The sequence below is a fragment of the Chrysemys picta genome, chromosome 1 (genome assembly GCF_011386835.1).
Source record: "Chrysemys picta bellii isolate R12L10 chromosome 1, ASM1138683v2, whole genome shotgun sequence".
NCBI lineage: Eukaryota > Metazoa > Chordata > Testudines > Emydidae > Chrysemys > Chrysemys picta.
Window position 1 is genome coordinate 106,530,892 of NC_088791.1, and position 17,797 is coordinate 106,548,688.

The window sequence follows — 17,797 nt, forward strand, 5'->3', positions numbered from 1 at the left end:
TTCCGAGGGAGCATTCTCTCTCAGGCTTTGACCTACTAATGTAGTTGCACTGAAGTTCCTGGGGGAATGAAAATGTAGAACAAAATTTACTATAGTAATTTTGGACTTACATTTTTGCTCTTCTTAAAAGGTTTTTCATGTGTTATGGAAGCATGGCCTTATGGTTAAGGTATTTGAACTTTTGGTTTAATACATCAATATATCTTAAGATGGTGATATTATACAAGTACAAGCATTTTCATGTAATATGAAAGTCAAATGTAATCAATAATTAAGTAATATGTAATCTATCCAAGAGGCAAGACATTTACATTTCTTTAATGTGCAAAATACAAAAGAACCTACTGATATTTAGTGTGAGATTTGTGAGTGATTCAGTATAAATCTAATAAGACTCTTGCACAAGGCTTATGGCACTGAGACACTTCATCTGAAGTGCATGCCTTGTGTTCCCTTTCTACCTGGTTTCCCTAAGCCACATGCTTCTGCAAAAGCTAGGGGTGTCTGTTTCTCATAGTCTTAGCCCTTTAGAACTCGTGCGTCAATGGAAACACTCTACTGTGTTTCTATTCAGACTTTTTTTCTCAAAAGTAGAAATTGATTTGCTCAGTTTGATTTAGTGAGGTGTATTTTGAAAATTTTGAGATTGCAGGTGATTGAGTGTTCTCAGGCATTGCTGTCACGCTAATCATAGTGATTGGCTGCAGTCTATTTCAGGCATGATTTTGACAGATTGGGTTCATTAAATGTTTTCGGATCAGTTGTCTTTTTCCGATGGTTCAGTCCTATCTGAAATCACCTGAAACACAAGCACTGATAAACCATCAGGAAGTTACTTTTGTCCCTCAGGTTCAGCTTGGCAACATTTTCTTTCGGATTACTGGTAGATAGGGCTGAGAACCCTTCCGAATTGTGTTAACCCTAAAACCTTTAAGGGTCAAAATTCACTAACTCTTTAGTGTTTCTAGCCCCTCGGTTTGCAACTAGTTGTGCAATTTGAAAACAGATTTAAGTTAGGGTTACCATATTTCAGCAAGCAAAAAAGAGGACGGGAGGAGTCCTAGCCCCGCCCCTGCCCCTTCCACTCCCGCCCACTTCCCGCCTCCCTCAGAACCCTCCCCCTGCTCCTTGTTCCTTGACTGCCCCCTCCTGAGACCCTCCCCCCATCCTAACTGGACCCCTAGGACCTTACCCCCTACCTGTCCCTTGACTGCCCCAACCCTTATCCACACCCCCACCCCCTGACAGTCCCCCCCCCCAGAACTCCTGACCCATCTAAACCCCTCTGCTCCCTGTTCCCTGACTGCTCCGATCCCTCTCCCCACCCCTGCCCCCTGACAGCCCCCCCCCCGCTCCTTGTCCCCTGACTACCCCTCCTGGGACCCCTGCTCCTAACTGCCCTCCAGAACCCCACCCCCTACCTAAGCCTCCCTGTTCCTTGTCCCCTAACTGCCCCCTCCTGAGACCCCCCCCCACCCTAACTGTCCCCCTAGGACTCTACCCCCTACCTGTACCCTGACTGCCCAAAACCTTATCCACACCCCCACCCCCAAAAAGCTCTCCCCAAACTCCTGACCCCCCGCTCCCTGTCTCTTGACTTCCCCCTCCAGAACCTCCCTGCCCCTTCTCTGGCCCCCTTACCCTGCCACTCAGACCAACGTGCCGGGGAGGAGGAGCAGGGGGAGGAGCTCCAGACTGCCGGTGCAAACTGCTGGCTGGTGATCTGCGAATGCAGGAGGGGAGGGAGGGAGGAAGTGATCTCAGCTGCAGGGGAGAGGAGGAGGGGCTCTCTCTGGCTGTCGGAGCCCCATGTAAGTGGCACCATCCGGCCAGCTGCCCTGTCAGCACCGCGCGCTCTTCATGGGGGGGGCAGGGTGGTGGTGGGGGAAGTCTGGACATTTACAGATTCCCCCCGAACGCTATTTTTAACTCTAAAAGCCGGACATGTCTGGGGGAATCCGGACAAATGGTAACCCTATTTAAGTGGCAAAAATTAGACTTTGTGGTGGGGGACATTTAGATGTATGCAAACTCCTTTCTGTCCATTACAAAAGTAAAAGATAGTTTGAGGGAGAATGCCAGTTTCTCTGGTACAAAACCAAAATGGTGGATTACCAAAATCATTTCTTTAATATACTGGTTATTTCCCATCAAAACTGTTAGTAAAGCATAGCTGGCTAGGAAATACTGATCAGAGTAGTAGATACAAGTCCCACTGTTTCATGCCAGGCTCCTAAGAATGTTCTAAATTAGTATTTTGATTTGAAAAAGTTGCATCTAGGGAAAAATAGAACTGTATTTGCCTATTTTAACAAAAGGCAATTGTAGTCTTATACTGTCCAATACCTAAACAATGGATAGTAATATAACTGATGTGAAGTTTTAAAGTAGGAGTGTGAAATGTTGACATTCTGAGGTGCAGAGCAAAATTTGGGGGTCAACATACTTGGGTTCCCACAATGAATTAGCACTTTGTCATACCCATTTAGAAGGAAAGTTGGGCTGCTGAAATCCTTTCTTTTGTGGCACAGCAAGACCTTTGTGACAGAGTATGCAACTAACATTAACTGTGAGACTTCATTTTCAAATGAGTTTGAGACATGACCTGAGATGCAATTTTAAAAATAACCTTCCAACAGAGCAGTGATATTGAAACCTCATAAGGTCAGGAGCAAAATTAGTGATCAGTGTTACCCAAAAGAGCCCCAGTAGTGTGAATTCATTGTTTAATTTACTGTAGTACTATATTTAAACAGTATGATGGGAAATATTTAGTGATTATTTTTATATAGAATATAAAGTAATACTAAAATACTTGGTCAGTCATTTTGCTGTGAGACTAATTATATATTCTCACAGCAAAATTACCAGGTATTATTATTAACTACAGTCAGTTAATAACATAGTAAAATAGCATCCTGATTGGTTAATAATTAAATCGGTGTTTTAATATTATGAGCTGCAAAGAGATGCAGGAGACGCATTAAAGCACCACTTGAGGCCCACGAGCCTCAGTCGAGTATCGCTACAATAGAGGGTAATTTTTTTTTTTGTACTTCTCCTTTGCCAGGAAGTGTGCGGTAAATTCTCTAGATTTGCATATAAATAAAGTTACACTAGTCATGACATGCACACTTACAAACTCCCTGGCAAGCAAGTTTGGTCTCCCTAATGCTGATTCTGACTACTTTGACATATATTTAACAAAAAAACTCTTGTTTTGGAGGCATAAAAGTTCATTAATAGCCAATAGGTTTACTTATCAAAGCTTAGTTTCAAATCCTAGTTGGGTCTCAATTGAAAATTAGTTTGGCCTTTTCCTTCTGTGTGGGCATGTGGCTGAATCCCAGTTTCTCAAAGATGTTTCTACTCCCCAAAAGTCTTAGGGCTCAAATAATGGCAGCTTTGTAAGGTTGAAGTGCCTTGGCAAAAGTGTATGGACAAGCACTACATAGTTTCTTGAGTTACTTGTGAGCACTAAACTTGCCCACGTTTTTTTTAAGACCTGTTTTTTTTCAATTGTATGGAATTAGTATTATACTGAAATACTGTAAATCACCGATTTAATTTCTGTTGAATGCAGAAAGAAATTTGATGCAGAAGTAATGTGTGACTTCAGCTCGGAAAATTAAAGGAAAAAATGGACTAAAACTATACTGCAGTTGTTTGGGGAATCAGAACTGGGGCAAATGTTTTGATAAAAGCAGTTTTGGTTTGTTTTTTTAAATCAGTGGAGAATTAGGAAGCACAATCTGTGAAATGTTTCAGGCCTCTGAGCTACTAAAATACAATTAGGGATTGTGCTAGGCACAGTATACATGTCATGAAAACACTGTACCTATCCCAAAAAAGTCTAAGAATGAAATGAGACAGGATTAAATACAGTAAATTCCTCAAGGCTTGTTAGACAGCACCTGTTTTTTCTTCCCCACTCCACTTAATCTAACCAGAAGAAAAGCTAATTTATCTGAGGGACTATAACAGCTTCTTCTGAGATTTTTAAGAGGTTGATTTTCTTCAGTGCTACTCCATGATTTAACCAGAAGGTGAGGAAGTATCCTCAGACCTTTGGAGTTCCAGCAGATCACCTCTGATGCATTTCATGTAATCTGTCTTGGGACTCAGTACCAAAGTGAATCTCATGGGGCAACATGCTCTGTTGCTGCCAAGTTAAATCTTTTTATTTTTTTTAAATAGAACTGCCTTTTGGATTATTACTTTAAAAAAAATCATTTTTCCAACAATGTGTATTTTTAAAACTAAGGGACTTACTGTAAGTCTAATGGCTTTTCATAGAGCTCTTAAAGAATTTGCAGGTCTGTAATTGTTCTAGGTGACTACTAAGTTATAAAGCAGTTAATAAATGCCAAACAATATTAGTGCTCTAAATAAGTTTCCTTCACCGTTAATAAATCGCCCTCTGCACTCTGACTTAGAGGGAGTGGGGAAGGAGTATTGCTTTGCAAGTCTGCCTTTCGGCATGTGGACAGCTCCAGTAGGTCACTCTTGTAGCATCACAGAACACAGCATTGCCCAGATCCCTTTGTCTTGTAAGTTCCAAGTATTCACATGTGATTTGGACATGAAAGAAGCCTTGGTAAGAATAACAATTAAGGTTTTTGAAATAGCTTCTTTCATCCAACTGGATCCTGAACTTTATTTTGTCATTTAAAATTTGATGCATGAGGAGACAGTGGTTTTCCTCAGAAGAAAAAGTCCCAACTCCTGGGGCTTGGCCTACACTATAGAGTTAGGTCGATGTAATGCAGCTATTATGTCTGTGTACACACTACAGCCTTGCTCCTGCCGATTGCAAGTGCCCTACTACAGTGACATAATACCTCCACCAAAGGCGTAGGGCTTATGTTGGTGTAGTTAGAACGACAGTGTCCATGTAGGTACTGTGTTACTTACATCGACTCTTGGCTGTCATTCTTATCAATTTAACGGCTCTGTGTTGGAGCTGTGAAATTGTCAAGAAAGCAAGGCTGTCACCAGGATGGGTGGGTGGCTCCAGCTAGAGCCTGGCTGCCCCCAGGCTCCCCATCCCACTCCATGCTTCCAGTCGAGCTGCTGCCTGGAGGTTCCCCGCAGGGATGTGTGGTGCTGTGCACGGAGGCTTGCTGCGGGGAGCCCTGGTATTTCCCTACCACCCCACTCTCAGAACCCCACAGCTGGGCTCCCAGTGGGGAGTTCCGCATCCAGGGTCCAGACAGATCCTGGGCAGCTGCTGGGCTATCGCCAGGGAGCTGGGTGGGAGCAGCCCCATTCACTGCCCCTCTTAATTCGGTGGAAGCAAATCTCGACTCTGAATCAAATCTCCACCTGTTGAGCAGAGATGGAACATCTGTAATTGGTACAGAAGATCTGAAGGAGAAAACTAACAGAAACTTCCCTGTTTTGTAATTCCTTTTGGTTAATCTCTAGCTAGTGTATTCTAGTATTTCGGTTGGGTTTAGTGTGCAGATGTTGGATGGTGTTGGTGGCTTGTGGTAGACAGGAGGTCATGCTAGATGATCTGGTGGTCCTTCTAGCCTAAAACTCTGACTCAGCTTGTTTACATATAACATCTTGTTTTCAGTCTGGAATACAAATTAATGTATTCGGAACCTATTTTACTGTTTGAAGCAAATGGTATCTTTTATTTGTGTTCTTTCCATTGTAGTAATACTTTTATGCCCACATACAAAACTAAATGTTTCTGGCCTGAAAACTTATTTTATTATCTTTTACACTACCTAGGTGCTGCACAGTTAGAAACAAGAGCTCAGGACTTGGTCTCGTCCAGAACTTAAAAATGTGATTTCCTTGCCAAAAATTCAAACCTTCCAGTTCTGAAGAACATTTAACTGTTTTGAAATCTAAGCAAAATTGACTCAGAACATTATATGTGCAGGAAACATTTTAGTCAGTCACTGTCAATGTAGATAGCCATAAAAGCACACTGCTAAATCCCTTTAATCTTGTCCAGATGAATTGTGACAAAACTCTCAGATAGTATTCCAATTCCTACTCCTCAGATTTTGACATCCAAATCACAAGTGTAATTGGGTATGGTATCATGGGAATCCTGAAAGTATTCTGCCCTTGAACATATTTAAAAATTCCCTCTTAGACATGCATATGTGCTACCATTACTGCCCCTAATTGCTTCCTTCCAACATGCAAACAGAATGGCTGCGGTTTTGGTAATGTATTCTTTTTGGGTACAACTACACTGCACTAAAAGACCCACAGCATAGCTGCCCGAGTCAGCTGACTCTGGCTTGGGGGACTCCAGCTTCCGGGCTATAAAATTGCAGTGTAGACATTTTGGGCTTGGGCTTGGGCTGGATCCCACGCTATGAGATCCTTCGCCCTCGCAAGCTCTCAGAGCCTGGGCTCCAGTCCGAGCCCAAATATCTACACTGCAAATTTTAGCAGCGAGCCCAAGTCAGGTGACCCAGGCTCTGAGACTCTCTGTCATGGGTTGTTTTTTCGCTATGTAGACATACCCTTTATTCCTCTACCCAATAGTGCTTTCCCATGTGCTGGGGGCAGCAAAAGCATTATCTTCAGCTGTTGTGCATTCAATACAAAACAGATTAATCTCTCCTGCAAGTGGCCCTCTCCATACTCACACCAGAAAAGCAACACACACAGTAGGAACGGAGACTGAAGATACTACTGAGTCTGGAAGTACACTAGTCCCTCCTGGTCAGTGTGGAAGCATATTAAAATGGTATGGCAACGTTTCCATTTTTGCTGACTATGCTCTACCTTCTCCGTATATAGAAAATTTTAGTCTCTAGTCCCACCAGTATGACACTTTTCTGAAAGTACTCTATCTTTATTAGAAAAGGGTATTCTTTGAGGGATTTATTTTGCAATTTTCATAACTTGTGTTTTTCAAGTTGTCATATCATTTCAAGTTATCAATTCATATTCAGTTCAAATTTAATTAGTCTTAAAATAAAATGTCAAATATTTTCATATTTGTACATCCAGAAGCTCCAACCTAGATTTGTCTAAGACCGTGCACTTTTCAGGTGACAAAGTTCATGCAGGGATTCATATTATAAACTCTACAAAGGATTCAGGTAGTGCTACAGAGCCTTTCAGATACTATCCAGTCCTGAAAACTGCACTGTCAGTCTTGTGTCTGTTGACCACACTTTACTTTGCTCCAGTTTTATTGTTCTACATAAAAATAATTAGTTTTGGTACAGAAGTGCAGTTGCTTTGTAAAGTATAAAAGACAAATGCATTTGGTCTTATTATTGCTTTAACGACTTCATTCTTGTTTTATTCTTACATTTAATAGGCACATTTTCCAGCTGTTGTTGTACGATTAAAGGGCTTATGGTGTTAAAAACAGCATTATCTTTCAGTGCCACCTGCTGCCCTTTCCTCAAAGGGGAGCTGAACTATAGCAATACTTTTAGTTGTTGAATATTGTAATTTTGGAGTAAAATTACTCCTTATCTAATAGTTACTTCCATTGCTAAAACCAGACTGTATACAGAACCTGGATAGTGTAAAGAATCTTAGCACTTTACTCACTTCCAAAATGTGTTTATTTTTGAAGTTTTGGCATGTTCATCTTCCCTAGAAGTGTGTTCTTGGCCTGATGGAGGTGGTGTGAAGTAGTAACTTACAGTAAAGCTAATATGAACCTCCTAAGTCCAATATCTCAGAAAAGTGTGTTATGAGTGTTTTCAAAAAGCACTCCATTTGGCTCTCAGTTTTTGCAGCATGTCTGTTCCATGTGTTGGAAAGTAGCAGAATGTATACTTACCTGCCTTAGTTTTATTTTCCTGTTGTCAAGCCCAAATGGTAACTATCAGTTTCTCTAACTTATCATTCACTGTGTCTCACTACATTGGGCACACTTAAACTTTTACCATTCTGAATGTTTATAGTGGAGTTCACAGTAGTGGCACAACTTTCACTAGAAACTAGAATCTTTCAAAATGACATTAACCCTGCCCATTGTGTTGGCACCTAGCCCACTGGGGTCTCTCTGGGTGCTGCAAGATAAAGATAACTTCTTATAGGCTGGGTTAATGTGAGTAAGTATGGGGGAGGCTTCATTTCTTAGAAGACAGGATTAGGAAGGTAAATAGATCAGCAGGCTGAAAACAGAATGTTTGTGCTAACTATAATAGGTAAATGGGTAAGTGAGCTAAGGGACACATCGGAACTAGCTAAGATAAAGGAAGGGAACACCCAGTGGGACAATCTGGTAATGATTGAAATAAGTTGGGAACATAAAGATGAGGTAAAGAGTAAGTTATATATGGACAGTGTTGTGGACAGAGCATGCTGTTTAGGGATTGATTTCTACCAAGTAACCAAGCCAATCCCATGACATGTAATACAATGTATATAGTACATGCAATGTAATGTGTAAGGGTGTATATAAAGAAAGAGATTTGCTGTGTAATTTTGGGTATGTGGTACACCCTACAACCACCCCCTCTGCTTGAGTCAGATCCCCATGAACTCAGTTGGACTCCAGTCTTGGAATTCAATTTAGTTTATTTGGCATACAGCACTGCAACGCTGAGTTGATCAGAGTGGAAGAGGTCTTGAGGAATCCCAGCACTTTTGTGGTACACAGCAGATGCATTTTGTTGCCCTAAGGGGCATGCAGTGCACATCTTTGGGTGGCACAAGCACATTGATCTTACAGATGATTTCCTTGGTTAATGCTGCTAGCATGTTAGAGTAGGAAGGTGAGGAATGAACCTCTTCCTCAAAAAGAGGGAAGAGTGAAGTAGACCAAAGGGCAGAAAAGCTGGCTTAAAATTTTTAATCTGTTCGCCTCAGAGGGGGAAAGAAATGAAAACTGTAGAATCACCTTGCCCTCATTTTCAAAATGTCTTGTGCTTTTGAAAATTGAAAACTTGGGTTTTTTAGGCATTTTGACCTAAACTTATGACTGTTTTGCATTGTGCAAAAATGCACGACAGGAATCTTTCCTTCAAGTGGGGAGACCATTCTTATAAACCAGAGCATTTGTTTTTAGGAAACCTAGTCCTTTGTGAGACTAGGTTAGACTATCATAAGTAATACGCAGTTGGTTTTATCCTACATGTCATTAAACAGTTTTATAACTCACACCTTAGATAAGCTTCTTATCTATACTGTATACAGTAAATGTTTGCTTTTTTAGTATTGAAGTAGTGTACTATAGCAAATGCAAAATTAATTTTGCTAAATTATGCTTATATTTACTAACCGTTTTAATAACTTTAGAATGTATAATAAACACTGATAAGATTCTTTCAATTGTTTGAACACACCAGTACTTAAAAAATAAAATAAATAAATAAATAGGTCAATGAGGATATCTCTGGTTAATCTTTTACCTAATTAAGTCATCTTGCAAGCTCTTACAGCATGTCATCTGCTAACATCTTGGGAACATAACAATCAGGGTTCAGATGCAGTCACAACAGACTGTCCTAATGGCACTAAAAGATGACCTTATGGCGGTGGACATAGGCAGAATTTCCATGCTTATACTGCTGGACCTCTGGCAGAGTATTGCTAACTCAGCTACCTGATGTAGGCATAGCACTGCAGTGGCTCCAGTAGTTCCTCTCCAGGAGAACTGAGTGACAAAGGGTAACTGCTTGAGATGCACTTACTTGTGGAGTCCCAGAGGGATTCATGCCATCCCCCATTGTTTAATATCATATGTGAGATGCCACAAAGTTAGTGGCCAACAACATGACATGACACGCAACTGTGTTTGATTCATCACTCATGCAGTCACTGCCACAGCTAAGATGTCACAGGCCTACTAGGGATCACTGGATGAAAAGTAGCTGGTTCAAGTTGCACCAAGGTAACAGAATTGATGCTGGTTAGAAGGGGAAAATGATCTGAAGAACTAGCAAATATTGTCCCCATCTTCCATTGAAGGCATGCAACACCATTTATCAAACTGGTCAAAATGTCAGAGAGGACCCAGACTTCTCACTAAGCTTTCATGACCAGGTGGTGTTGGTGATTTAAAATAAAAAAAGCCTTTCAACTCCAGCTCACTAGGAAATTTGTACAGCTCAGAAGAAGGGGCCTGCTCATGCTGTTTCAGTACACAAATTACAATTGGTAGGGAAAGTTTACATTGAATATATGTACATTGCTTTAAAAATGAAGTACAAGAATGTACACATGTTAACTGTGCTGCCTGTCCTGGGGACATAGTGAGTGTTGTCCAAATACTAAACCTCACTCAGGTTCCACCAAATGTAGTTTGCTGAAGGTCACATAGCAATTTAGTGTCCGAATCAGAGTTAGAACTCGAGTTCTTGGCCCCTATTCACAGGCTAAACCTTTTAAACAGTTCCTCTTCTACTGGAAATAAGTGTTGAATTTCCAAAAGAGGCAAATTAATCTAGCACTCATCTCTCTATTTGGGAATTTGCATCAAGTTGATGATACTGGGAAAAGGGCTAATAAGTGCCTTTTAGGAGAAATCCTACATTGTAGACCACTAAGTAATAGGTGAGAGGTTATCTTCGTATCTTGAGATTAGACTTGTTGGGTGTTTGTTTGGTGTTTTTTTTGGGGGGGGGGGGGAGAGATTACCATTTATTGGGGGTAGTTTAAAGAAACATGTACAATTTACATTGAAAGCCTTCAGGAGTTTGCTTCCAAGTGCAGTATGTTCCTTATTCTTAATCATCTAAGTGTGGGCTTGTGTGAAACTTATAACATGGTTTCATTTTAGCAAGGGCCTTATTTTATGTTCTCACTCAGAGATATTCATATCCTTGGTGTGACATTGATTTAAATCAGTCTTGGAAAAAGTCAACCTAATTTGAAATTGTGTGCTATTGCAGTTTTAGGTTAAAATGTATGAGCTAAATTGAAAATGCTGTTTAAAACACTACTAGTCTTAAGTAATAGAGTATTTTATATGAATTTCACAAACCTGCTGAATGTAAAACAAAAACAAACTCTTAACACTGTACTTACAATGATTCTATTCAATTGAGGGTTACAAGGAAAAAATATAAGCACATAACTAAATTACTTCAGTGAGAACTATGGAAGTATAGAGATGAAATTTGTGTAAATTGCAATCAAATATAACATATCAACAGAACAATACTAGTGTTATAATGCAACATTTTCAACTATAATTTGAGAGCAAAAATAAGAGTGCCATTACCCAAGTTTCCTTAAGGGTAAGGTGACCATATGTCCCGTTTTGGCTGGGACAGTCTCTTTTTTTTAAGCCCTGTCCCAGCCATCCTGACTTTATTGCCAAAAGTGGGCATTTGTCCCATTTGCTCTTGCCAGCTTGATTAGCTGGCAAGAGCAAAAGGGACAAATGCCCACTTTTGTCAAAAAAGTGGGGTGTGGTATGGAGGAACATGCAGGGGGCAAGCTGAGATGCCAGCCTCACACAGGGTGGGGAGGCAGGGCTTTGGGGGGGGGGTGTAAGGGGAAGTTCCAGTGTACGGGTGGCAGTTTAGGGTTTGAGTGACCAGCGACATGAGGGAAGTGGTGGAAATATATGCAGAGTTCATAATCTTACATATAATTAATAAATCGTACAGATTCCCAAATTATCACAGGTGGTCTAACGACAAAGGATGTTAATGAGGCCCTGGGTCCTGTCTTTATTGGTATTGATGAATACAGAGTGTGAAACTTAGAATTTTAGGTTTTATATATATGGATTTAGAGTCTGTTTAAAAAAAAAAAATAGGAACAACTAAATGTTTCCAAGTACATAATAGCTGCTCTAGGATACAGCTGAAGCAATAATTCTGTATTCTCTACACTTTTCTTCCATCAATATAGTTTTAGTATGAAATAAAAAAATTATTCTTTAATTTTAAAGATGGGGGTAGTAAATAGAATTAAAGATAGAAAAGGTCTGGTAGTCTCTGAAATCCTTTTCTTTCCAGAGTAATTCTATTCACTCAGCATACTTCCTGGCACCTTGTCCAGTCTAACTTTGTCACTACCAATGGGTCTTCCTTCTCTTCCCGAGGGACACTCTTTCACAGTCTCATACCTCATTTTTAGGAAATATCTTTCCTGAATAACTTTTCCTTTCATCCCATTAGTTCTTTCACTCCACCTCCATTTCATTTTGTATTTCCACCATTAATCTGCACACTTACCATGTCCTCTTAGTATTTTAGATAAGCTATCCATAATTTGTCCTTAGTCTCCACTCTCATGCGCAATGTGACTAAACAAAATGCAAAGTGAGTACAGTATAATTAACCACACAAGGTGCAAGGCAATCAAGATGGGTCCATTCCACTTCTAATTTTTCTGATATAGGGTTACCAGATGAGATGAAGGAAAAAATCGGGACACCGGGGGAGGCCCCCCCCCCAAAAAAGCAGAGTGCTGCATTGTGGGACTTATCAGGATGTCTGGTCACCCTATTCTGTTCTCTCTACTTTCAGATCTGAGATTTTTTGTTCTCTTTTGAGCTTCCTCTAATTTCTTTTTGATCCTAATGTGGCTAGATGTACACGGTATTGCAAGTGTAGTTGAATCTGATATGTTAAGAAAAGGTGCTGTTGCTTCCCTTCTTGGAAACATGTTGCTTTTGGTTATTCCGTTTTATTCTACCAACGTTTATGGCTTCATGCTTTTAGAATGCCATTTTAAGAAGTCTAGAAACAAACACATCTCCATACTGTCCTAACCTCACTCCCTCTCCACCCTCGTGCTGCCTTCGCCGCCAAACTATAGAATAATCACCTACTGACATGACGTGGCATAGGGGAAGGAAAATTGGACAATCTTGAAAAGAAAAGGGGGGGGGGGGGGAAAGTGAGATGAGTAAAGTAACATTGAATTGCAGTGCGGAACAGCCTATTCATATTCCTGTAGTTTAGGACTGACCAGATGAAAACTCTGTACTGTGCTAGGTTTGGGTCTTATACATCAAAACCATGTAGTGCTGTTCATTCATTAGCTTCCATTTTCTAGAACATTGTGGAAAGTTGGGTAGTAAAGCCACTGTCATCCAAATTTCAGTATGTACTTAATTTTACATTATTTAAATAATCTGCATTGGGTCTTGTAAAATTCATTTGGCCGTCATTAATGACCTAATATATTGAAATTAGGGCAACGTACCTTGTGAACAGGCTTCTTGAGAATTTTGATGTGATGGTGGACGGTATTTCTTACTAACTTTTATTTTGTTTAATTGATTTCCCCTTCATTGGATCTTAGGCTTTTTTGAAGGTGTTTGTATCATTTTTGAGAATATAGGAGAACGTTACCAATTCCTAGAAATTGGGGACCTATAGTGACTTATTGAACTTTGCATCATAGCAAGTATATGAACAAACAAAAAGAGAGTGCATAATGAAATACTGTTTTTCATCCAATTTCTGATATCTAATGGGCTATGTTAGTAAATAATATGTACTGTAATTCACAAAATAGTTTTAATGTGACCTTTCTGCAGCACTCTGTATCATTCAAAGTGGAGTGGCAACCATTTTTGTGTACTAGCTCAAATTCCAATGTACTTCAAAACCAAAAGACTGAATATATTTAGCTATGAAACTAAGTGGCTTGTGGTTTCTAACTGAGAAATATATACAGCATGTAAAGGAAATTTGTGAGCAGTTTAGTGAATTGTTCAAAATAGTTCTCCAGTGAGTAATTACTAGTATGCCAGAACCCCTTCACAAGAAACTGCCGATACCAAGATGCAAACTCCTTTATTAAGTGACAAATCTTCATGTTTTTACAGGGTGCTGATAAGACTGTGAAAGGCCCAGATGGACTAACTGCCTTTGAAGCCACTGACAACCAGGCAATCAAAGCTCTTCTTCAGTGACGGATGGACTGATATAACTAATGTCTTTTCTGTGGCCTCACACTGCTGCCTGTCTGTCACTCTTTGTATCTTCCAGCTTCTTCAGCTAAATACTTTGGGGGGGAAGGGAATTCTCAATGAATCAAACTAACTAGGGGTCTCTATCAAAAAGATCTGTTTGGAGAGAATGGAAATCTATATAATCAGTGTCCTTCAGGATTTGTTTCATGCACAATCTTTTTTTTCCATTTCTAGTGAAAACAAACTTCTGCAGGAGGGAGAAAGAACATGCACTTAAAAATTGGTTGTATGCCTCCCTGGTTAGTTCTATTAAGTTTTGTGTTGAAAGATCAATTTAGACAAAAGTACTGTATTAAGTACTCTAAAATGTTAAGAGGCAGTAGTCCAATGCTGTTAGTGTCTGCCATGATATAAAATGTAGTAATTGAGGTAGTTGGATTGCTTATCTCTTGATAGCTATATCCTTCTGCTTTAAAGCATATGTTGAAATTCTGAAGACTTCTGATACTAGTTAAAGGAGCTATCTCCACCTTGACTAATCAGATGCCACACTAACCTTTTTTGACTCCTTGTAAATCAGGAAAGATCAGTTTAGGCAAGACCTTGTTCTATTCCAAAAGACCTGCCAAGGTACCTTGGTAGGATTGAACTTTGGGATTTCCCTCTCTTTCCCCCCACCCATGTGTTCTAGTCCAGAACTGACCAATCTGACTTGTAATATTTTTGGGTCTGATAAGAAATGTCTCTGCAGTTTACCCTTTTTGGGTTGTCAGTTGGAATTTCCTCATTTACCATGTCAGTGTAAACGATATAGGCACATATGGTGAAAGCTCCAGGCCCTCTGGTACGCAAGAAGAATTTCTCTGCTACCTTAAATGATTTAAACTTCGTGCTGCTGGTAATTATTTAGATATTCTCACTAGAAACAAATATCAAAGTTGCTAAATGTCTTTTGCTATAGTTTCAAAAAATAGTTATATGAAGAGCTTTCTATATTCTACTGTCAGGAAAAGGAAGACTTAAATACAGTTTCACTGAAATCTGTAACTACCACCAGAGAAAAGGTAAGATTTCTTTTTTTCCCAATGAATTTCCTAAGATTCCTCATCAACTGGCTAAAAAAGCACTTTTTTTAATGTCATGAATTCATGGAGAACAGGCTTCTTCTGAAGCTCCTGCTACATTCCTATAGCATGTATGATCCTGCAAATATATTTAAATTTAATCTGGAAGTTAACGTACTAGTAAATATTACAGCAGTAGAACTGATAACTAATGGAAGCAGATTTAAGATTGTAATAAGGGATTCCCACCCCATTCCTCCAATGAAAGTCTGAGCTTTTGATTTTCATCTTTAATTTGCATTAGACACATACCAGCTCACCCAAACAATTCACAGTACTCCATACATTGTATAAAAATATATTTACCTTTTGGGATGTCAATATATGCAGCTTTCAGGCATTATGGTAACATGCAAAAAATGTGCATCATGTTTAATGCAGAGTATGTTTAAACCAAGCAAATCTTATTTTGATTTCTCACGTCTGGGATTGATGTGATATCAGGAGGGTGAGCAATATAGTATTTGGTAATTGCCATCCAGATAAATATATACTGAGACATTTTGGGTTCCTATTTTAACCATGTTGCATAAAATTGAATGTATTTCAATTATAAACAACCCTGTATTTAGAATGTAAAATGAGAACAAACAGAGTTCTATATATGCAGCATTCCCACAGGATAAAAAAATCAGGAATACAGTCATTCTGGCCAATGAGAAACTGTAATGAGCCATTATTGATGGGTTTCTTGGATTTATGGGAGGTATGGATGGCAAAGAGTGGAAAGATTAAATATGTTTTAAAAACTGTAATCAATCACTGAGTAACTGGTAAATGAATGAGCACATTTGACTAACTGTTTTTTATTAAGTCTTTAAATAAAGAACTCTGTAATCTATCTCTAATCAATGCTGGACTATCATCTCATTATGATAGTGTGGACTCTGAATACAAATTCTGACTTTTTGTAAGATATCGCTGAAGTAATTAGTTCTATGTTGGCATAAACTAGTCTCTATTTATGGTATTAAAATAAACTAGTCCAGAAAACTGCAATTTGAAATCTTTTTTTTTTAAAATTCAAGTTTGTAGTATCAACAAATTGTGTATCTGGCCATAACATAACCTCCTATTGTCCTTTTTCTCTTTGCCTTAGCCTCCCCGCACTCCTACCTCCTATTAAGTGATCATAATTGTAGCACTGGATCATTTGAACCTTCTTTGTACTAGTTCTTCTGGTGATACAGTGGAGGCTATTTAGCCTTTATTTCCTACAATTATGAAACACTTGCATTTTTCTTGACCTATTTCACATTTAAAAAAAAAAGGCAAACACTCTAACACGACAAGAGTGTGTTTAATTTGATTATAATATGAATCCAAGCCACTTTGCCAGAATAGTTAAAGGGTGATATTTAAATGTATGTTTTTACTAAAGAAGAAAAACTTGTTTGCTTTTTGCACTACATAAAGGGTTGTCATTTTTGTCCAGGTTTTAAGAAATATTAAACACTTTAATCTTTCTGTTTTGTGCATGGACAATAGGTTTGTTCATTCACTTCCTTTTCATCACATTATGTGAGAAATTGCCTGGCTACCTGTTTCTCTCACTAGCCCTTCGATGGGTGAAATTGTCAAATTATAAATTCTTTTACGCACAGGAAACTGTAAAACAGTCAAACACAAAGGCTTAAATATCTTGTCAAAGCCAACTGGAAATGCATACATTTGGAAATCCACATTGTTTTTATTGCTCTCCCTTTCAAATTTGGGTTGAATGTTTTAAAACTAAAATGTATCTTGGATTTTACATCCTCTGCTCCTCTTCCTTATTTAAAATAAATCCTTGAGACTTAAATGGAGCTTCCTCCTCCTTTAATACAATATTGAATGCATTAATTTGTCTATAGAAGAGGCTGGTAAGAGTGGAGTGTCCTAGTTCAAGCAATTGCAGTGTTGCATGCAAAATTTCAAAATGAACGGTCTTAATTATATTTTGTAAATGAAGAAACAATCATATCTTTCTACGCAGTGATGGAAGAAAATTAATGCTTTGTGCATTTTGATATTTAACTTCCTCTTTTCACCAGTGTAGTTATTTTGACACAGTTTGGTTTATCATTGTCATGGTTCATGGACATCAGAATGCTAAATGATACTGTATTTTTAAGTTTGTTGCAAGAGTGAATGAATGAAATAAACTTGAATTGTGCTACAGAAGAATCGACAACTTTATTTCACTACACACTCTTCCTATCTGTATTTTCTGTTAATCTCTGCTCAGACCTACATAGCTGTTTAGCTCTAGTTGTTCAGTTTAACTGGCACTGTGCAGAGTACCTTCAGCTATATTAATACAATAATGTGGACAAATCTGAAGGCTGGCTTACATGAATGCTGTAAATTGATCTAAGTTACTCTAGTTGATGTAACTTAGGTCTATTTACAGCGGTGTTTGTGCTGCACTATGTCAATGGGAGACGCTCTCCCATCGATACAGCTTCCGCCTCTCCAGGATGTGGAGTACAGACATCCACAAGAGAGTGCTCTCCCATCAACTTAGCGTCTTCACCAGACCCGCTAAATGGACACCACTGCATTGATCACAGCAGTGCCAGTTTAGCTGGTAGTGTAGACATGGCCTGAGAAACCAGTTTTGCTCTTGACTGGCCACTAGTCTTAATATTAGCTACATATGATTTCGAGCACATAAATGCTGTCTCTTCTCCTACCCCTTCCCTTTCTCTCCCCAAACCACCATCCCACCCCCCCAAAAAAGTTTTGGACTGAATGAACATGGAGACTCCCATAGACTTTCACTGGTCAATACACAATTTGTCATATTGAAATTTGCTGCTTTAACGGAATGCTTGCATTGCACTGGCTTCAACTCTTATTTGCCTGAAAG

At 39.2% G+C, this 17,797-nt stretch overlaps 1 protein-coding gene across 1 annotated transcript in view; it reads left to right on the forward strand.

The window, feature by feature from the left end:
* The window catches only part of MTPN (myotrophin), a 57,124-nt gene extending 40,020 nt beyond the window's left edge, over positions 1–17,104 (forward strand). Inside the window, exon 4 of the mRNA XM_005296349.5 lies at positions 13,736–17,104. Coding sequence (XP_005296406.1) covers positions 13,736–13,822 — 87 coding nt within the window. The 3' untranslated portion in view covers positions 13,823–17,104. The remainder of the gene's footprint in view (positions 1–13,735) is intronic.
* Positions 17,105–17,797: the final 693 nt, after the last annotated feature.